The sequence below is a fragment of the Myotis brandtii genome, unplaced genomic scaffold, assembly GCF_000412655.1.
Source record: "Myotis brandtii unplaced genomic scaffold, ASM41265v1 scaffold455, whole genome shotgun sequence".
Lineage (NCBI taxonomy): Eukaryota > Metazoa > Chordata > Mammalia > Chiroptera > Vespertilionidae > Myotis > Myotis brandtii.
The window spans coordinates 735,905-758,215 of NW_005367384.1; the positions used below are offsets into that span (position 1 = coordinate 735,905).

Sequence of the window (22,311 nt, forward strand, 5' to 3'; positions counted from 1 at the left end):
TCCTGTGGACTGAAGAGTCTCAGGTTCGAATCCAGTCATAGGGGGAGCAGAGGGGGAGGAGAAGGGGAGCTCAGTTCAGCTATGCTACCTATCCATTTAGGAGGATTGCTTCGCTTCTCCAGATGTTAGTTCCTTGGTCTGTGCATTCTGAGCGTGGAGCTAGCTGTCCATTAAAGGTCCCTTCCAGCTCTAACATTGCACTAGTTGGTTTTAGACCACCCTGGCAGCCGTGTTAACTGGGTTCAGGAGTAAGAGAAGTCGTCCAATCAACACATTTTGATTACAGTACCGATTGTGTGAGGGTGTATCTATGGAAATAAGAAACTGTATCATGATGAACTCCCACCTCTACACGTCAGCTTCCTCGGTTCAGCAGAAACTTTTTTTCTAACCTTCAGGCACCCGCCGGAGATCAAGATCACGTGCCAGGCAGCGGCGGGGGTTGCCATGGAGCCCGACGCGGACAATAATCGGAAGTGGTCCTTGAAAATTACTTTCCCAGGAAACTTGTATTTGAAAAACAATACCATTCTAATTTGCTTTTTCCTAAACTCATAGAGATAGAATCAAACTCTCGCTCGCAGCACAGAAAACGTCGCTCTCTGAAGAACAAAATGAACTAACAAGCAAAACAGAGAGGTACACGCATAGAGAGCAGGCTGACAGCTGGCGCGGGGGGGAGTTGAGGGGCTGCGGGGAGTGGAGAGATTGAGTAAAAAAAGAAAAAAGAGGAAAAGAAAAACCTCGTGGACACGGACAACAGTGTGGTAATTGCGGGGTGTGGGGCGGGGTGGAGGGCTTAGGGGGGAACACATGGTGATGGAAGGGGACTTGGCTTGGGGTGGTGAATACAATACAGTGTACAGATGATTGTGCACCTGAAACCTGTATAACTTTGTTGGTGTCACCCCAAAAACTCAATAAAAAGGAAGTAAAACAATCCCAGGACCTCGTCCCGAGAGGAACTGCCAGTCCTGCGGCGGCGGAGGCGCGGGAACCAAGAAGCCAAAGGCACCGGTTCTCCTCGGAGCGCTTCTCCGAACGGACCAGCCCCCACCCCCACCCCCGCGCGGTTGCCGTGGAGACCGAGCGAGCTGTGGATGCCGAGAAGCGCGGAGGCTGGGCCTTCGCCGTCTGCCTGCCAAGGGGACTCACAGGACCGACGCCAACATGGTTAGTGGCGCTGGACAGGGAGGGAGAACTCTGAGTAAGCCCTGGGGCTGGAGAGTCGAGGTTCCCAGCGCCCCTGTCGGTAAAGTCTAGAGACGTGTCAACCGAGGGTGGTCTCTCCCTACCTTCCCCGCGTGCCCAGGGGGGACAGGGATGCAACTGTGAATACCTCGGTGCGGGCTTCCCTCCCGATCCTTTCTTTCCCGGCACCGGAGCTGCGCGTGGCCTGGAAAGCAGGCCCAGGGAAGGAAGGCCGAGCGGACAGAGGCCCCCGGAAAGCATCTCTTGCCGCAAGCTAACTGGAGAAGATCCAGGAGTTGGGAGTAGCTATTTGGTTCCGCACAGTGCGGGGCCATGGCCCTTGTAGTAATAACACTTGTTACCAAGAGGAGTTTAATAGGCTTCTCTGGGGTTCGGTGTGAAGGATTCGACTTGCAGATCCTGGAGCTGTCACTGTTGAAAACTGACCATCATACCTGGATCGTACAGCTGCCTGTCGTTTCTTTCACAGATGCTTTCACGGGCCAAACCTGCAGTAGGTGGGGACCTCCCCCACACGGACAAAAGGAAGAAGAAGGGCAGGAAGATGCCAAAGCTGGAGGAGCTACTGTCACAGAGAGATTTCACCGGAGCTATCACCCTGTTGGAGGTAATGTCCAAAGAAGGTTGCTTCGTAGGAGGTGAATGTCAGGAACAGGGGTGAATGCGTAGGTGCATGCTGGTTGCTATGCTGTTGGAACAGGTGGGTGCGATCTGGTGCTTCCTGTACATCTAGTCAGGCAAAGATTCCAGTTTCCCAGTTAGCTACAAATCTGATTAAAGATGAACTATAGGCCCAGCTGGTGTGGCTCAGTGGTTGAGCCTCTACCTATGAACCAGGAGGTCATGGTTTGATTCCCAGTCAGGGCACATGATGGGGATCCCCGAGGACCCCAAGTAGGGGGCGTGCAGGAGGCAGCCAGTCAATGATTCTCATCATTGATGTTTCTACCTCTCTCTCCCTCTCCCTTCCTCTCTGAAATCAATAAAAATATATTTTTTAAAAAGACAGACATATTTATTGAGGGACACTTTTAATTATATCTAGCCCCACTAATGGTGAATCCAGCCTAAAAATATGGAGGGTCATTTAATAGTCAGTTCATACACTGTTTATCCCAACCCCTGACCCATTTATGATGTATACCGGTTCTAGGTTATAAAATTTTGATTAAATTTAATCTACTATGCTTCATGCTTATTGTCTTAAATACTAAATCTTCAGAAAATATTTCAATCTCTGTGGCAGTAGTTCTTAAATTTAATATCTCTCCGAACCGCCTACGGTGCTTTATATTCCTGGGCTTCTGCCTTACAGATGGATTTATTTATTTATTTATTTATTTATTTGAGAGAGAGAGGAGGGAGAGAAAGAGAAACATCCAATGTGAGGTTGCCTCCAACATGCACCTCAACTAGGGACGGAAACTGCAACCTAAGTGGTGCACAGGGCAAAGCTCCAAACAATTGAGCCACCCGGCCAGGACAGGGATTCTGATTCTTTACAGAATCAGTCCATAGTGGTGCTAAGGAGCCTGTATTTTAGGCAAGTAGCCTGCGTGCTTCTGACGTAGGTGGTCCCAGGACAGTGCACTGTGAGAAACTGCTTTGTGGAAAACACATGCTGTAGGGGAGTGAAGGAGAATGAAGGGGTGCACCAAAGAATGTACGACAGGCGTGCTTGTCGTACCACAGTCATTTCTCCAAAGCACGATTATAGGCTTCATTGTTTTAATTAGCTTTATATATCTTTCTCAGTCTTCCATGGTAGTCCTACATTTTTTTCCTAGTGATCTGGTAGGAGCACATTATTTAACTTTTTAAAAAAAAATTTGATTTTATAGAGGGAGAAATGTTGATTTGTTGTTCCATTATTTATGCATTCATTGGTTGCTTCTTGTATGTATGTGCCCTGACCAGGGGCTGAATCGGCACCTTGGTGTATCGGTCAATGCTCTAACCAACTGAGCTACCCGACTAGAGCTGTTTAACTTTTTTGAATCAGTCTTCTCATCTTTAAAGTGGGGAGTTGACTTAGAAGGACCTTCTAGCTCTGTAAATTAGTGGACTGAGTGGTGTGTATGTGTCTAATTTTTGTCAGACTCTGTTTTTTTTTCTCTCTCTCTCTCTGTTTTTAAGGCAATGACCACATTTTCCTTATGTGTAATCCCACACTGCCTTTACGTAGAGTGCCATGATGTATAGGAATGGGAACTTCCATGGGTAGGGATGAGGAAGTCTTATGAACTCTCCTTAATTCCTGGGATAAATTCAGGGAGACCTCAACTAAGAATAAGAATTTCTTCAGAGCCCTAACCGGTTTGGCTCAGTGGATAGAGCATTGGCCTGAGGACTCAAGGGTCCCGGGTTCGATTCCAGTCAAGGGCATGTACCTTGGTTGTGGGCACATCCCCAGTGGGGAGTGTGCAGGAGGCAGCTGATCGATGTTTATCTCTCATCGATGTTTCTAACTCTCTATCCCTCTCCCTTCCTCCCTGTAAAAAATCAATAAAATATATTTAAAAAAAAAAGAATTTCTTCAGATCTAAGGCACTGAACTTAAGTTCACAGCATTTGTGAGAGGAGAATTTCTAATGTGATGGAGTTAGCTACAGGAGTAACTTCTTACCCCAGACGAAGTATCAAAGAATGCCTTCATCTTATAATAATTAAAGGCATCCAATATTTTGTAGCAATGACATGTAAATATGTGTTTCACTGTTTAATTTTTCACCCATATTTTTAAAATTTCTTTTTATTTTGAAAGAGAGAGAGAGACATTGATTTGTTGTTCCGCCTATTTATGCATTCATTAGTTGATTCTTCTTCTTTTTTAATCCTCATCCAAGGAGTGAGGATATTTTTTTCATTGATTTTTAGAGAGACTGGAAGGGAAGGGGAGATGGGGAGAGAGAGAGAGAGAAACATCGATGTGAGAGAGACACATCGATTGGTTGCCTCCCACATGCACCCCAACCAATGTGGGGTGGAGATGGAACCTGCAACCTACCTGTCCTTGGCGAAACCCAAAACTCTCCAGTGTGTAGACTGATGCTCTAACCACCTAGATACACTGGCCAGGGCCATTGGTTGATTCTTATATGTGCCCTGAATAGGTATCAAACCTGAAATCTTGATGTAATTCCTGGCCAGGACCTCACCTATGTTTTTGATTTATCAACCTGTGGAGTGAAAACCTCTCACCTTACCAAGGTTTCAGACTCCTTCCTTAGGGATCAGTCCTTTCCTCCAACATAGGGCTTTTCTTTTGTTGACTGAAGAATTCATAAATATTTGTTCCTAGTGGACATATGATGCCAATCTTCTGAACATCCTTAGCTCCCATAGGTCCTGGTAAGCCTGTTCCAGGGTCAGAGAGTGCTCTAGTGACTTGTCCTCAGTCAACTGTTATAACCTCTGAGTAAATATATGTGTATTTTAATGGGACAGGTTTGAACCATGAAGCTGAATGTGGTAGAGCATGGAGGGTGAGAACATGGGATTTGGAGTCAAACATGACTTTAAGTCCCTGCCGCCACCCCTACTGGCTGTATGGCCTGGAGCTTATTGCTTCATCTCTCTACTTTCAATTATTTTGGATTAAATCTTTCACATAATTCTTATGTTTTTATATATCACCCAGAATTGTTATGAGGATAATGCTTAAATACTTTCTGGAGTGAGGTGTCAGCAAATACAGAAAAATAAACATGAAGTGTTTTAAAATATCAATTTCTGTAATAATTAGAAGGTAATTGTGCTGAGTTATATAGGTATCAGTTTAATTAAATTGGATATTCATTTGTTTCTATTACTTATGATTTTTTATTATGTGTCAGTAATTTAATGTAGCATTTTTTTAAAAAACAAAAAAAAACAAAAACAAAACAGGGGTTACTTAAAAAAGTTTTTCTGTGATTTTTTTTTTTTCCATGAAATTTTAACCTGAAGTTCAAACGTCATGTTGGGGAACAAGAAGAGGATACTAATTTGTGGATTGGATACTGTGCTTTTCACCTGGGTGACTACAAGAGAGCTTTGGAGGTTAGTAAAAAGAAAATTTATAACAGAAGGGCTTTGAAAATGTTATTAAGCTTTGTATATAATAATACATGCTTATGATAAAATTCAAACAATATAGAAGGGTACAAAGTAAAAAGAAAAAAAACTGTTCCCAATTCTACTTCTTTGTTAATGGAGGCAGCCATTGGCTCTTTTTTGATGAGTTGCTTCAGAATTCTTCTTTATATGTTCAAGTTTGTGTATATATCTTGTTTACTTTTGCTTTTAGATATAAATTAATGAGGTTGTACAACATACTAACATTACTATTTCTTAAGTAAGTCTTCAGGAAAGGAAAAATAAACCATTTTGATAGAAAAGTTTTTATGAGTCTTTTCTCAAAAGAAGTTCATTTTTATTTTGTTTGGTTATTTTTTAGAGATATGAAAGATTACATTATCTCTAGTTTTGAAGTTGTTTTTCTTGGTCATTGTAATGAACAATCTATAAGATTATGGATCTAGATAAAATTATAAATGCCTTATATCAAGCAATTTTTAATTCATAAATGAAATTGTTTAAACATTTCCCACATATTCTCACTCCCAAAATGTAATCTAAGGGTATTTAAAGAACCTGCATAACTAAAATGAAAGTATCCAAGATCAGGTAATGTGGTGAGATGAACAAAAGCAACAAAACTGGTGAAGGAAAAGAGAAGATGTGAAAAGGACAGTATAGAGCAGTGATGGCGAACCTTTTGAGCTCGGCGTGTCAGCATTTTGAAAAACCCTAACTTAACTCTGGTGCCGTGTCCCATATAGAAATTTTTTGATATTTGCAACCATAGTAAAACAAAGATTTATATTTTTGATATTTATTTTATATATTTAAATGCCATTTAACAAAGAAAAATCAACCAAAAAAATGAGTTCGCGTGTCACCTGTGACATGCGTGCCATAGGTTGGCCATCACTGGTATAGAGGCTGGTAGTGTTTGTGAAAGATGTAGGAGAAAGGAGAGTAACCCAAATGTAATAAGAAAAAACAAAGGCATCTAGTATAGACTAATAAATAGTAAGAGTATATGGAAAGTGTAGTTGACAAAGTGAATCTCAGAAAGAGATTGTGGGCAGGGGAAAAAAAGGCTTTTAAAAAATGTAAAGCCAAATAAAGCCAGAGAACAATTAGAATGAAGTGAAATTGGTAGTGTAGTAATGCTATCAGATTTTAAGTTAACTGAACCTATGCATTTTTATAAAGTATCTTTTGTATGTCTTTTTAAGTTAGTAAAAATAAAATATTTTCATAACTTTTCATTTATGCAGTTTATAGCTCATATCATTGTTAAAAAGAGGAAAAAACAAGTATAAGAGTCTATGGACCACAGTCCTACATGGGTGGGATTGAGCTTTAGCTGCACTATTTCGTTTGTTTGTTTGTCTTTTGTTAATCCTCATCCGAGGATATTTTTTCATTGATTTTTAGAGAGAGTGGAAGGGAGGGAGGGGGAGAGACAGTGAGAGAGAAACATCGATATGAGAGAAACACATCAATTGGTTGCCTCCCACACACGCCCCGACCTGGGGGAGATCAAGCCTGTAACATTGAGCCAAACCGGGTAGGGTTGCAGTGTTTTTAACCTTACAGGTAGGGAACGTTTGTTTGTTTGTCTTTTGTTAATCCTCATCCGAGGATATTTTTTCATTGATTTTTAGAGAGAGTGGAAGGGAGGGAGGGGGAGAGACAGAGAGAGAGAAACATCGATATGAGAGAAACACATTAATTGGTTGCCTCCCACACACGCCCTGACCTGGGGGAGATCAAGCCTGTAACATTGAGCCAAACCGGGTAGGGTTGCAGTGTTTTTAACCTTACAGGTAGGGAATAGTTGAGCATTCAGATTCCCTAAGTATGAAGTTTTCCAATCTCAGTAAGAAATCCTATTCCATCAGAGAAGGATGGCCCTTCTATTGCGTTATTGCCGAAATAACATCACTCCTTAATATATATTTCAGGAATATGAAAATGTGACAAAAGAGGAAAACTGCAATCCTGAAGTCTGGGTGAATCTAGCTTGTACCTACTTTTTTCTTGGGATGTATAAGCAAGCTGAAGCTGCTGGATTCAAAGGTAAAGTGGGCCCCTTTAATGTCTGGTATTCATCACTAATTGTAAGAGTCATTTTGGAGATTTAAAAATTTATTTAATTTCTTTTTCTGTTGATGAAAGTTCAAGTGATATTAGAAAGCTAAAAAATAGCTTTACTCTTCAAAGAATATTGGATTTGAACAAATTTATGTTTGTGCTCTGGCCGGGAAGCTCAGTTGGTTAGAACGTCAACCCAACACACCAAGGTTGTGTGGGCTGCTCCCCACCACCCTTTCTTAGAAGGTACAGCTTCTGGCAGAAGAATGAGGGAAGAAGAACGGCAAGGTATCTTCCTTAAGCCCCAGCTTGAGAGCTTGTTCATGCTTTTGGTGGGAGTGGGGGACAGTGGTTCAGCTCTTACGGATGTGGATTTTATAGCTGCTGTTTCTGCTTCTGAGTGAGAAGCCAAGTAATTTCAGCATGAAGAATCTGTACATCTTTACATTTGCTTTACTTGTCAAGACAGTAATTTTGGAGAACTAGACTCAAATTTGCAAATAAGAGTAGGGCAAAGGGAAATATGGGAGGAAAGATTAAGAATTAGAGTATGAATCAAATTAAATTCAAAGAAGTGTAGAGAAGTGGGCAAGGGAATGTATTTTAAGAAATTTGTGCCCAGGCCGGTGTCGCTCAGTTGGTTGAGCATTGTCCCATGCACCGAAAGGTTGCAGGTTTGATTCTGGTCAGGGCACATACCCAGGTTGTGGATTCGATCCCCCATCCCCAGTCAGTGTGTGCATTGTTATTTCTCTCTCTCTCTCCCTCCCTCTCCCTTCCTCTCTCTCTAAAAAAAAATATCAATAAAAACATATTTAAACCAACAAAAAATAAATAAATTTGTTAGGGAAGAATGTATTCCAGGGTAGAATTCTTAGTGAATTACCTGACATAGATATTTAGAATTTCAGCTCAAATTCATGGAAAATATGGAACTTAAAGCCTTTCTTGATTTGTACCCAAATTGTGTCATATGTACTAATGTAGTTTTCCTCACTTCTTTATAAGGGCCTTTAAGTTACTTACTTTATCTGTGCCCAGAACAGTGTTAGACACACAGAAGGTGGTCAAGGTAGCTATATATCTTTTCATTGTTTCTAAATTTTTATTTATTGATTTTAGAAAGAGAGGGGGAAAGGATAGAGAGAGAAATATCAATTTGTTGTTCCACTTATTTATGCATTCGTTGCTTGATTCTTCTATGTGCCCTGACAAGGGATAGAAACCGCAACCTTGGTATATTGGGTCAACACTCTAACCAACTGAGCTACCTGGCCAGAGTTATTTTTATTTTTTTATACATTGAAGTATGACTTTTTGCTGTAAAAAGATAGAGGATTGAGTGTACAGAATTAGTAAAATTCTCCAAGAGTGCAAAGAGGATTTTGAACTTGAAAGGTGTTAACCTTTTTGCTTGGCTGCCTGTTTCATTGTAGCAGATTATCATGCTAGAAGATCTATGGAGTAGAGGCTGGTCTAGCATTTAATAAAATATGGTGGTATAACTGTAGAAAAAGAGATTTCAGAAGGAATTGACAAAGCATACTGGGGAGAACAGCTGAATGAGAATGGATTCCTACATGTATTGAAATGACCGTAACTGTTTATTTCCAGTGTTTGGTTCAGTGAACAGCACAGTGGTGGGCTGTGGTCTGTCATAATAGAATCAGGTAGAACAAGTGATGGGAAAAGCAGAGCCTTAGGACATTTTTCTTCTGGTTCTTGATGCTGTCACACAGGTGGAAACTAGACTAAAATAATATGTATTGTTATGTAGCAGAGATATACCAGGAGCAGATAAGTAAGGATTTGGGAGGTCTTATCTGAGTCTCATGTCATTCCTGCATGGGACTAAGTGCCATAGGCAATTAAGTTCTTTAATAAGCAGCTTGGATTTTTCTTTTTTAGCTCCAAAAAGCCGACTTCAGAACCGCCTCCTCTTTCATTTGGCTCACAAGGTATTCCGATATCACACATTTTTTTAAAAAAAAATTTTCTTTTTTTTTTTTCTTGTTACCAACAACGGTAAGAAATAATTAACTAGAAATTCTTGTTATGTCTAGTGGATTGAAACACAGATCATAATAAAATGTCTGTCTTTATCTGTAAAAACTCTTTTTCATATAAAGTCTACTTTGTCATATTTATATAGCTACACCAGATCTTTTTTGATTACTGTTGGCTTGTTATGATTTTTTACATCCTTTTACTTTCTGCTTCTTTGTATCCTTATATTTTAAATGTCTCTCTTGTAGACAGCATATAAAAAAGGGTAAAGAGGTCCTGGCTAGGTAGTTCAGTTGGTTAGAGTATTGTTCTAATACATCAAGGTTGTAGGATTGATTCCCCGTCATACAAGAAACAACCAATGAATGAAATGCATAAGTAAGTGGAGCAGCAAAATCAATGTTTCTCTCTCCTGTGTCTCCCTTCCTCTCTCCCTCTAAAATAAATTTTTTTTTTAAAAGAAGCCTGGCTGATGTGGCTCAGTGGTAGAGCATTGACTCATGCATCAAGAGGTCACTGGTTCCATTCTAGGTCAGGGCACATACCCGGGTTGTGGGCTCGATCCCCAGTAGGGGGCGCACAGGAGGCAGCCAATCAATGTCTTGCTCTCACATCAATATTTCTTTCTCTCTCTCTCTCCCTTCCTCTCTCTCTAATATCAATAAAAACATATTTTTAAAAAAAGAAAAGATAAAGAGACAAAGAAAATAAGGAAAGGGAGAAAATATCAAGAAAGAAATAGAAAAGAAAAAGAAGGTAAGAGAAAGAGGGAAGAGGGATCAAGTAAGTTATATGACCTCTAACTTAAAGGCTTTCCATTGTCAAGACTATGCCTCCAGAGGCTATTTTCATTCTTTCTCTGAAGGATAGACAAAGGAGAAGACAAGAACTGAAGGGAAATAGAACATAGAGACAAAATAGCTGGAGGAGGAGGAGTTAAAGTCTCTATAATGTAGGTATTGATATCTCTGACTATACTCTAATATGAATTTTATTTAACATTAAATTTAGAGAGAGGAAGGGAGAGAGAGAAAGAGAGAGAGAGAGAGAGAGAGAGAGAGAGAGAGAGAGAGAGATACTGATGTGTTGTTCCACTTATTTATGCATTCATTGATTGTTTATTGTAGGTGCCCTGACTGGGGATGGAATGTGCAACCTTAGTATATCAGGACAACGCTTTAACCAACCGAGCTACCCAGCCAGGGCTAATGTGAAACTTTACACGTCTTTTTCTGTCTTACATTTTAGTTTAATGATGAGAAGAAGTTGATGAACTTCCATCAGAATCTTCAGGACATCACGGAAGATCAGCTCAGTTTGGCCTCAATCCACTATATGCGATCTCACTACCAAGAAGCTATTGATATTTATAAGCGAATTCTGCTAGATAACAGGTCTGTGTTCTTTTATGCCTACTCAAAATCTCATTTTGTTAGTTTCTTCTGTAACTAGTTTGGCCAAAGACATAGTGTCCTTTAGATCTAGTATCACCATGTGTTCAAATCTGTTAGCTAATCTGGTGAGCGTAAGAACTCTTTATTGTCTAAGGTTTCTCCACCTTTATTTCATTATCACCCTTCCAAGGAGCCTTTTTAGACCCTTTTTCCCCCTAATTGCCCTCCCATGAAATTTTAATACCACATATATACTGTATATTTGTTTATGTACTGTATGTTTAGCTATGCTTTGTATATAAAATTAGTATAATTTCCCACCTCTTTATAAGAACCAATTATTGCCCCATTTATGAGTGATATTTCCCCTATTGAAATTGTATGGTCTAGGTCAGAGGTCGGCAAACCTCGGCTCTCGAGCCACATGCGACTCTTTGGCCCCTTGAGTGTGGCTCTTCCACAAAATACCACGTGGGGGCACGCACGTACAGTGCGATTGAAACTTTGTGGCCCATGCGCAGAAGTCGGTTTTCGGCCTGGGCGAGTCTATTTTGAAGAAGTGGCGTTAGAAGAAGTGGGGGGTGGACATATAGAGAAGGTGAACGAAAGGAGATAGACGAAACAAGTATACAAGACGAGTGTGGATGGGAGAGTTGGAAGGGGTCGACCTCAGCGAACGTACCTCAATCAGATTGAGGATGTTTTTAGCAAAGGCCAGCTTAGGAGTACCCTAATTAAGTTAATAACAATGTACCTACCTATATAGTTTAAGTTTAAAAAATTTGGCTCTCAAAAGAAATTTCAATCGTTGTACTGTTGATATTTGGCTCTGTTGACTAATGAGTTTGCTGACCACTGGTCTAGGTGTATCAATTTCAAAGTTGCAGTACATTTTAGGTAACTTGGTGATGAAATTGGAAAAATTAACATTGCAACTTTATCACTGACCACTTTGCCTCTCTCCCACATGCCCAAAATATCTCACCCACCTCTCTTCTCCCTTCTTTTACTTTCACAGTCTCCCACTCATTCCCATTGTAAGTCATCAGGTCTACTTGCCTTGACTGTCCATCTTCTGTATGGTGTGTGCTTATTTGCATTTATACTCAATTATGTTGTATGTTAGTTTTTTTTTTTAACATGAACAGGTAGGAGTTAAACTTTTCACTTGCTTCTCTAATTGTCATCCTTTTTTCTACTTATCAAAACATCCAAAATTACAATACCAAAAGAAAAATCCTACACTGATTACACCTTGCCTTCTTTCTTCAAAAGGCAAATTCACATCCTCTTTGCCTTGCTGTTCTTCTTGGCCGTTAAAAAAGTCTTTGTAGTTTGACAGCATTTCTGTTAACCTTTAATTCTTTTATCTAATAGGGAATACCTTGCCCTTAATGTTTATGTGGCTCTGTGTTACTACAAGTTGGATTACTATGATGTGTCTCAAGAAGTTCTGGCCGTTTACCTTCAGCAAATTCCTGATAGCACCATCGCACTCAATCTTAAGGCCTGTAATCATTTTCGTCTTTACAATGGCAAAGCAGCTGAGGTAGTGATGGAAATTCGTTTTTTAACTTAATTCCAGTTCAAATTACCCTATGCTTCCCAGGTTATTCATGAAACTATTATCTTGATCAATACCCCTTTGTTATTGCCAGTGTGATTCTATATGAACCTAATTATTTCAATATTTATATTTACCAGATATTCTAAAAAGAATCTTGACTTCTAAATTCTCTGTGTATACCTAATATATTGTAGATGATTTTTTCCTAGATGCCCTACATTAACTCAAATATGTTAAAATCAGATATTTTCACTTCTTCCTCCAAAATATTTTTGAGGCTCTTTGGTTCAGTGTCAGCAATGTGTAAATCGCATCCGATCCTAGGATATCCATCACTCTCTTCTCTTTCATTCCCCATCTAATCATTTACCAGTTCCTACCAGTTCTGTGTTCTAGATATCCCTTTTGTCTGTCTGCTTTCTCCTTTGCCACTGCTCTAGTCCTCATCACTTATTTTAGTTCTTTCCCTGCCTCTGGTCTTGTCCTCTCTGGCCCAACCAGTGAGTTTGCTCCATACGCCATACTCTCTGACTGCCATAGCTTTGTATACACCTTTCTCATTCCTGGCTGTCTTCCTTTGGTTGGTATACTTCAGTGTCTCCTTCAAGGTTATTATAAGAATCAATAGTGGTAGACGTTTTATAAATATTTAGAACTTAGCTACCTTATAAGTTCTGTGCAGAGCACTTTATATCCTTTATTTAGTTTCCCTCACAACCCTGTGGTAAATTCTGTTAGAGCTCTCTTTTTATAAGAAACTACTGAGAGTACACAGGAGGCCATACATTATGACCTCCCTTTTATTTAATATTTCACACACACATGCATGCATATATACACATGTATATAGCTATAAATATATGTAGATAGCATGTTCTATACTATAGCTATGTACAGATTTGATTATTTACGGGGGGGGGGCGGGGAGTAGGATTACAGTTGTGACTATGCAGAACACAAGAGTTTACTTTGTGTTATTATTTATTAATTATTTTATTATTTTTCCATATAAACAACTATAAACCTATTTTGCCCAACCTTGTACAAATTTTTTTTAAAAAGAATAATTAGAGAGAGAGAAAGGGAGAGGGAGAGAGAGATAGCAACATCAATTGGCTGCCTCCTGCATGCCCCCTACCAGGTATTGATACCAAAACCTCCTGGTGGTAATTGAACCAGCAAACTCCTGGTTTACAAGATGGTGACCAACCAACTGAGCCATACTGGCCAGGTCTTGTACACATATTTTTAAATTAACTCTATGAGGCGACCATGTTTGGAAATTATTTCTTGGGCATTACTTTATGTCAGAAGCCACCAAAATTTAAAAGTAAAATTTCTGCATGTGTCAAAATTTTAAAATCCTACCCTTATCCGAAAAACAGTTTTAACTGGTATCATACCACCCAGAGTAAGAGGAGGAAAGAAAGAAACTGAAACCAGCAAATTGACTATATCAAGGTAAAATTTGTGAAAATGTAATAGCAAGGAACTTACTTCATGCTGACAGGATATTCAACTCCTCAGGGAAACATTGTGTAGTAGTTGGCAGGGAAGGAGGAGGGGTGTAGAGCACATGTCTTTAGCATAAGCCCAGATTCACTTTCTGTGGCTTATGTCAATAAAGGTGGTTAGTTGTGGCAAAAGAAATGCCTGTCAATGAAATTGCTCAGTATGCAATCGAACAGTCCATTTATATATTACATAAAATACATTCTTGGGTATGCCCATTTCAACTAAAGAGTCCCTTGAGTCTATCTAATTGGCTAGTTTCCAGCATCAGCAGTTTAATAGTAAACTGGGTTTGCAATTTTTTCTTCAGAATTTTCATCCTTGGTAAGAACAAAGAAAAGAAATATATTTTTGCCTTTCTACCTTGAATCAATCTTGGGGACATTGCCAGTTTTATTTGCACATGTTCTGTCTATAGTCTGGTGTGAGTAGCATGGTTAACCAGTATTCTGTAGGTCTAGTGCTATCCAAGTCAGGTTGCCAAACTGCACTTCCCTTCTCCAAAAAGCATGCTTTTTCATTTGAAATTGTCAGTGCAGCTTACATATCTATATATATAAAAGCTTAAGCCAGTGATGGCGAACCTATGACACGCGTGTCAGAGGTGACACGCGAACTCATTTTTTGGTTGATTTTTCTTTGTTAAATGGCATTTAAATATATAAAATAAATATCAAAAATATAAATCTTTGTTTTACTATGGTTGCAAATATCAAAAAATTTCTCTATGTGACACGGCACCAGAGTTAAGTTAGGGTTTTTCAAAATGCTGACACGCCGAGCTCAAAAGGTTCACCATCACTGGCCTAAGCAATCAAATGACCAGTCGACTGGTTGCTATGACACGCACTGACCACCAGGGGACAGATGCTCAACGCACAGGATCGGGCTCCCTCCTGTCCAGATTGGGGCTGCGGGGATTGGGCTCCCTCCTGTCTGGATCGGGCCTGCGGGAATCAGGCCAAAACCAGCTATCTGACATCCCCCAAGGGGTCCTGGATTGCGAGAGGGCACAGGCCAAGTGGAGGGACCCCACCAGTGCACGAATTTGTGCACTGGGCCTCTAGTAAATTTATAATTCCCTATCACTTTGGCCTCATGTGTTCCTCCTTCAGCAGCCCTAACAGCTCTTCTCTAGTAATCATGAAATAATTTGTAATGATTGACTTAATTCTTAATGTACTTTTAATAACTTAAGATTTTACAAGTATCAAATTTAGGTCTCGAACCCATGTCTATCTGACTCTAAGGCCCTCTAGTCTATTGATCCATTTGTCTACTCCTGCTCTCAGCACCATACTGCCTTAATTACTACAGCTTTACAATAACATTTCACAGGATTCAGTTAGCTAATATTCTATTTAAGATTTTTACGTCAATACTTATCAGTTTGATTAGTCTATAATTTCTATTTGTCTCACCTATTTCTTTTTCTCTCCTTTTTGAGTCATTTTTTGGATTGTTTTTGATTGGCTATTTTTATCTTTATATTTTTCCTTTGCTAGTTTCAGAAGTTATACAATCTGTTTTTATATGTTAGTGCTTACCATAAAAATTACCACAGACATCTTTCATTTAACCAAGGTTAATGTTAATTTTAATTCTCCTCCTAAGCAATACAAAGATTTGACAATATTTTTACCTCATTTACCACCTTCCTAAATCATATGCTATTTTTGTCTTGTTCTTTAGTATCATATTTTTAAAAAGTATTTTTATTGATTATTATTTTTTTTTTTAGAGAGAGAGAGGAAGGGAGAGGGAGAGAGGAAAAAAACAACAACATTGATTGATTGTCTCCTGTACACATCCTGACTTGGGACCGACAGAAACCACAACCTGGGCATGTGCCTGACTGGGAATTGAACAGGCAACCCTTTGGTGCATAAGATGACACTCAACCAACTGAGCCACACCAGCCAGGGCTTTAGTATCATATTTTTAAAAAAAATTATTGCTGCTAAATCTATTCATTTATTTAGTGTTACCAACATTTAAATATCATAGTTTTTCCTTCTTATTCTTTTTTTTGGGGGGGTACCTATTTTATTTTTTAATATATATTTTTATTGTTAATAGTATCACCCATGTCTCCCTTTTAATTTTTACTTGTAACTGAAACCTTTAATCTGGGATTCTTTTCCTATTAATTGAAGTAAAATTTATCCTTCGGGCCCTGGCCAGGTAGCTCAGCTGGTTAGAGCATGATCCTGATACGCCAAAGTTTCAGGCTCGACCCTCAGTCAGGACACATACGAGAATCAACCAATTAATGCATAAATAAGTGAAAGAACAAATCAATGTTTCTGTCCCTCTCTGTTTTTCTCTCCCCCTTATTCTCTCTCTAAAATCAATAAATAATTTTTTAAAAATTAAAAATAAAGTTTTTCTTCAGATTTCCTTTAGTGAGAGTCTGGTGGCAAATTCTGTTTTTGTTGGTCTTAAGATGTCTTTATTTTGCTTTTATATATTATAAGATATTTTCATTAGGTATAGAGTACCTATTGGCCCATTGAAGATATCTTTCCATGATCTAGCTCCATTTTTATGTTAAGAAGTTAGCTATCATTCTGACTTTATTTGAAAGTAATCCATCTTTTTAATAAAAATTTAATTTTAAAAACTTCCCATTGTTTTTTTATTTCCTTCAGTTTTACTATTATTTAACTAGATGTGAACTTTAAAAAAAAATTTGTCCTCATGGGACTTATTGAATTGGTGGATTAATGAGTCTAATCAGAGAAAATTCTCAAAAAATTTTTTTCAGATTTTTCTTCTACCCATTGTTGCTCATATTTCACTCAGGAACTTCAATCAGGCACATATGTTAGACCCTTTTACAGTATTGTCTAATCCTACCCTCTTTTTGTTATTTTTCCTCCTTTTGTCTCTCTGTGCTATACTCTGCAGAATTTCTTCACACCTGTTTTCCCATTCACTAATTCTTTCTTATGACATGTCTAACCTACTGTAAAACCTAGTGTAGGGGGCTCTAGGGATTTCAGGGCTGATCAAAGAAACAGATATGACCATGAGGTGACAATAGCACCCACAAACTTTATTTGGGTGACCCTTTGAAAAGTTTTGGAGGGGGGGTCTCTTAGAGCATGTGACTGTCCGGAGGCTATGGCACAGAGACCACCATCCAGAATGGGAGGAGGAGGGTACAGTAACTCCAGGGAGGAGGGGATTTGGATAGGAGCTTATTTGTCTAGAGGATGTCTCTCAGCAGCAGGGAGGGAGTGTCGGGGTCAGAGACTGCTGGAGGTCTGATAGGCAACAGCAGCTTAGGTTCTTTTTAAAAAATATGTTTTCATTGATTTCAGAGAGTGGAAGGAAGAGGGAGAGAGCGATAGAAACATTGATGAAAGAGAAACATCGATTGACTGCCTCCTGCATGTCCCCTACTGGGGATGGAGGCCAAAGCCTGGCCATGTGCTCTGACCAAGAGTCAAACTGTGACTTGGTTCGTAGGACACGCTCAACCAATTGAACCATGCCAGCTGGGCAGGTTAGGCTCTTTATAGCTCTAGGATTTATCTTATCTATGGCTAGCAGATGTCTGGAAAGTTTGTGAGGTATGAAAACCAGGCAGGGTATCAAGGATTAAAAATGTGCTTATTTGGGCTACATTTAAACAAACTGGATGAGTAAAATTTAAGCTGATTTTTTAAAAATGTTTTTTAGAAAGCTTTTGAGCTAATGGGTCTCAGCCTGCTGTGAAAATATAAACAAGCTGGGGGCCAATATACAGTGGCCATTTTTGGCTCATTTATATGACACTTAGCCATCCAGTTACTAATTTTGTTTAAAATATTTTATATTTCTAAAAGTTCTTTATTTCTTAAAAAATCTTCACTTTTTATCATTTCCAGTATTATGCTTTTAGGCTTGTCTTTTATTGTCTTGAACATAGTCAGCATATTTGTTTTGTGATCTGAGTTTAATAATTTGAATTTATGAAATTTTTGTGGCTCTAATTCTGTTTTTTCTCGTTTCTCCTGGTTCTCCCTCGAGGAGTATAGTGTCTTTGTATAGTAATAATTTAAGGCCTACAACGAAGGTACTTTTCTCCCTAAGTGATATGCATTTTCTACGTCAAACACCCCGGAGAACTGTCAGTTTGGGACCACCTTGAACCAAGCTCAAGGCATGAGATTGCCTGCACTGCCTATGCAATCCTAGCTGGGCGATGATCCTGTGTTAGGGATGTTCCAGTTCTGTTCATCCTGCCCTTGCCAGTGGAGCTCTGTGGAGTCCTGGCTGATTGTGGGGAAGGGTGTCCTGCCAGACTCCCTGTGCAGGTCCTGGGCTTTGTTTTTTGTTCTTGTTGCCTGGCAAGACTATCAACAACTAAAAGTTTTAATTTTAGCCCAGCCAGAGTGGCTCAGTTGTTTGAATGTGGTCCTGTGCACCGAAGGGTTGCTTGTTCAATTCCCAGTCAGGGCACATGCCTGAGTAGCGGGTTTAGTCCCCAGTCGTGGAACTTGTGGAAAGCAGCCGATTGATGTTTCTCTCTCTCAGCATGTCCGTGGGTGAGGATTAAAAATAAATAAATATTTTAAAAAATTTTTTATAGAATCAATAAAGCCTTCAGAGAAATAATGGTTTTCATGCTTGCTACCTTCTCTAGGTTCTGTTTTCCCCTTCATTTTTGGTCTGGCAACTTCTTACTTTCTTTGGTATTCTTAAGAAAATGTTTAAGAGTATGTCTATTTTTATTCAGTTGTTTTCAATGAGAGCATTGATTTGAATAATCTAGCCCAGTGGCTCTCAAATTGTGATCTGGGACTACAGTTCTGGAATCTGTAAAACTTAGTGTAGGGGGTTCCAGGGATTTCAGGGCTGAACAAAGAAACAGATATGACCATGATTGCCTGAACTGCCTATGCCAGTGGTTCTCAACCTTCCTAATACCGCGACCCTTTAACCCTTTTCGGTCCAACGTGGAGGCTGACTTGACAGACCAGGCGCTAGGAGCAGGTCCAACGTCGAGGCTGAGGTCGACACCGCAAACTGGTTCAACATTCAATCCCATCAATTAATTTGGACCAGACTGTTTGAATTCCAAAAATAAAATTGGACCGCAAAGGGTTAATACAGTTCCTCATGTTGTGGTGACCCCCAATTTCATTGTTACAAATTGAACATAATTAAAGCATAATGATTAATCACAAAAACAATATGTAATTATATATGTGTTTTCCGATGGTCTTAGGTGACCCCTGTGAAAGGGTCGTTCGACCCCCAAAGGGTTCGCGACCCACAGGTTGAGAACCGCTGGCCTATGCAATCCTAGCTGGGCAATGATCCTGTGTTAGGGATGTTCCGGGGCCTGGATTGTGTGAGGCGAGCAACCTGCTTAGGTGCAAAATTGAAAAGTCAGCAATTGCATACTGCACAGATGTGAGTGGTGCTGCTTTAAATCTGTGTTGTAGGCACCTACTTGCCTCACCCTTAGTTCTGGCTAGCCCTGCCGGAGATTTAAACTATCTTCAGAATACTAAAAGATCTCTTTCTACTTTCATTCTCTCAAGTGTTCAATCAAGTTTTCCAGAGATAGTGTGATTTCAAAATAGTTCAAATGCAGTTGCAGATATGCCAATCTAGCTGTCCTCTATTAAGCCAGACATTAAAGAGATTTGCAAGAATGTTAAACAGTGAGACAGGCCAGTAAGCCAGGACGAGTGGAATAGGGAAACCGAACAGATAGCTGAACAAACTGGTTGAGCAATTAACAACCAGATACAGGAGTTCACCTCCCTAGAGATAACACTCAGGCCTCAGTTGTATTTCATTCAGCGCCAGGCCCAGAAAAGCAGCAAAAACAGATGGGACCAGCTCAGGGACTAATGACCCCCTGGCACTGACCAATCAGTGGAGACCATGGCCTTGAAAGAGCACACATGGAAAACGGATGAATATTCTGCTGAAACCCTCCCCTAAGATACCTGCCTGCAAGAGAGAGATAAAAACCCTCAAGACAAAGGACTCAGCTCTTACTCTCCCTCCAGGGAGCCAACCTGCGCCATTTCTTTCCCCTCTTCCTCTACAGGCGTGCACCTCCTAAACTCTGAGGGTCCCCAAGAGACTCACAACCAGGGGAGCCATGGGCAGCAGCCGCTCCTCTCAGACTAACCCTCAAACCTGTTTCCAAGGTCCCCTTTTCTCTGACTTCGCAGTGAGCCAGAGCTCTCCTGTTGCTTTCTATGCTAAGCCCTTTTTTGTTTCACTGTCCCTAGCTTTAATAAACACACCCTCATACTCATCTGGACTCCTGTTGTGAAATCTTTCCTGCATGAAATCAAGAACTCACACACTACCAGCTGGCCCTAGGCGGACCCGTTCAGGGCCAAGTCCCATTCTTCTCACAAAATTTTTGTCTTGGAAAATATAGTTGTTTTAAATTTTAAAAAGTTATTTATGTTAATGTATAGTAGATTTATATTTTTTGATTAATTGAATACTTAGATTTTTTGTTTTAATTCAATAAATAATGATGGCTATAACCCACATAAACAACAGCTGTTTGGGATCCTTAATAATATTTAAGATTATAAAAGGGATCTTGAGATTTCAAAGCTTGAGATTATCTAGCCTAATATTACCCAACACTTTGGAATCGCCGCTGTGATCGAGAGAAGAGATTAATAAAAGGATTGCTGAGTAGACATGCACTCCTGTCTGAGGCCACGTAGAACAGCTTATAGTGGTTAGTGTGCATAATCAAGAATTTAATCATTTTATCCACAAAACCTTAGCTACCCACTGATAAAAGTAGAAAAAGGAAGAAGAGAGAATTACTCCAAATCATAGATTGGCAAGGTAGAGATAGCAGAAAGCTGTGGAAGGGGTGAGTCTAGTGTCTTAGTAAAGACACTGGAAATGACTGACCATTTATTCTAAGGGGTGTTAAGGGGGTAAGAGAATGCAGAAGAGGTCTAATAAATAATAAAGTAGAAGGAAGAGGTATTTTATTTGATTGATCGATTGATTTGAGGGAGAGAGAGAGAAATGTCAATTTGTTGTTTCGCTTATGTATACATTCATTGGTATGTGCCCTAACCAGGGATCCAATCTGAAATCTTGTACAAAGATGACGCTATAACTAACTGAACTACCCTGCCAGGGTGGGAAGAGGCATTTTAATTGAGTTATGTAAACAAACAGCAATTCAGCAGGAAGGAGTTACCCTGAGAATTCAGGATATAGGTGGAATGGTCAGATTGAAGGGTCAGCCTCAGTTGCTAAAAGTTTAACTCCTTGCCCAGCCGGTGTTGCTCAGTGGTTGAGTGTCAAACCAGGAGGTCGCTGGTTCGATTTCTGGTCAGAGCACACGCCTGGGTTGCCAGCTCATCCCTAGTAGGGGGTGGGCAGGGGCAGAGGATCAATGTTGATGTTTCTCTCTCATCAATGTTTCTATCTCTCTCTCCCTCTCCCTTCCTTTCTCTCTAAAATCAATAACAAAAACATATTTTTAAAAAAGAAACTTTAACTCCTTTATTACCTTTGGCCCTGAGAAAAGACTAACTCAAGGAGTCTTCAGACTTGGGTTCACCAATTTCAAACTTGCTGGTTAATATAAGGTTCAAGTCACTAAACTTTTATAGGCCTCAATGTTCTCAACTGTAAATGAGGATAATCATAATTACGTTATTCTTAGAGTCCTGAGGAACAAATGAAATAGCATGTTAAATTCTTTGAAGCTATAAAGCATTGTGCAAATATGTGGTGTTAGAACTACATATGTGTTGTTTTCATAAGTCTTTCCTTTTTCAATTTCAGGCAGAACTCAAAAGCTTGATGGACAATGCTTCTTCTTCCTTTGAATTTGCGAAGGAACTCATCAGGCACAATCTGGTGAAGAATAGTTCCCCGTCTTGAGTGACTTGAGTCCTGTCCTATTTCCTACATCTCAGCCGTTAGAAAGATGAACGAAGGGAGATAGCTCAGCAAGTATTCCTCTACTCCAAGGGAACTCCTTGCTGTCGAGGAGAGAAAATGTGTTTATAAAATATCAGTTCCTTTTATCATGGAAATCCTTAGTGGGAGGGCAGTAATATATAGTGTGGCCAAAAGTAGGTTTATAATTATAATACAAGTAAATAATACCATAATAAATAATACAAGAATAAACTGTTTCCTGTACTTGCAACTGTAAACCTACTTTTGCCCATATAGAGGGTGGGGCATAAGTAGGTTCACAGTTGGTCATATGGAAAATAACACAATCCTATATAATAAACAGAAACAAAAATCAAAAAACAGGAAATATGCAAATTAATCCTTACAGCCTCACAAGATGGCTGCCTATGACCAGGCCCGCAATGGGGTTAGTGAGGGATAACCAAACGACTGAATAGCAGGCAGCGTAGGGTGACCAGGCCGGCAGGGGGGCCATGAGGAGCAACCAGGCCAACAGGGGGGGGCAGTAGGGGGCCACCAGGCCAGCAGCGGGGGCAGTTAGGGGTG

At 39.8% G+C, this 22,311-nt stretch overlaps 1 protein-coding gene and 1 long non-coding RNA gene across 2 annotated transcripts in view; one reads left to right on the plus strand and one right to left on the minus strand.

The window, feature by feature from the left end:
• Positions 1-398: 398 nt before the first annotated feature.
• Positions 399-22,311, plus strand: part of TTC26 (tetratricopeptide repeat domain 26) — a 39,424-nt gene continuing 17,511 nt past the window's right edge. Inside the window, exons 1-9 of the mRNA XM_005874989.2 lie at positions 399-639; positions 929-1,173; positions 1,682-1,819; positions 5,161-5,253; positions 7,230-7,344; positions 9,268-9,317; positions 10,615-10,760; positions 12,138-12,309; positions 21,625-21,699. Coding sequence (XP_005875051.1) covers positions 1,171-1,173; positions 1,682-1,819; positions 5,161-5,253; positions 7,230-7,344; positions 9,268-9,317; positions 10,615-10,760; positions 12,138-12,309; positions 21,625-21,699 — 792 coding nt within the window. The 5' untranslated portion in view covers positions 399-639; positions 929-1,170. The remainder of the gene's footprint in view (positions 640-928; positions 1,174-1,681; positions 1,820-5,160; positions 5,254-7,229; positions 7,345-9,267; positions 9,318-10,614; positions 10,761-12,137; positions 12,310-21,624; positions 21,700-22,311) is intronic.
• Positions 12,467-22,311, minus strand: part of LOC106727613 — a 15,651-nt gene continuing 5,806 nt past the window's right edge. The window contains exon 3 of the long non-coding RNA XR_001363841.1: positions 12,467-12,480. This is a non-coding gene — a long non-coding RNA (uncharacterized LOC106727613). The remainder of the gene's footprint in view (positions 12,481-22,311) is intronic.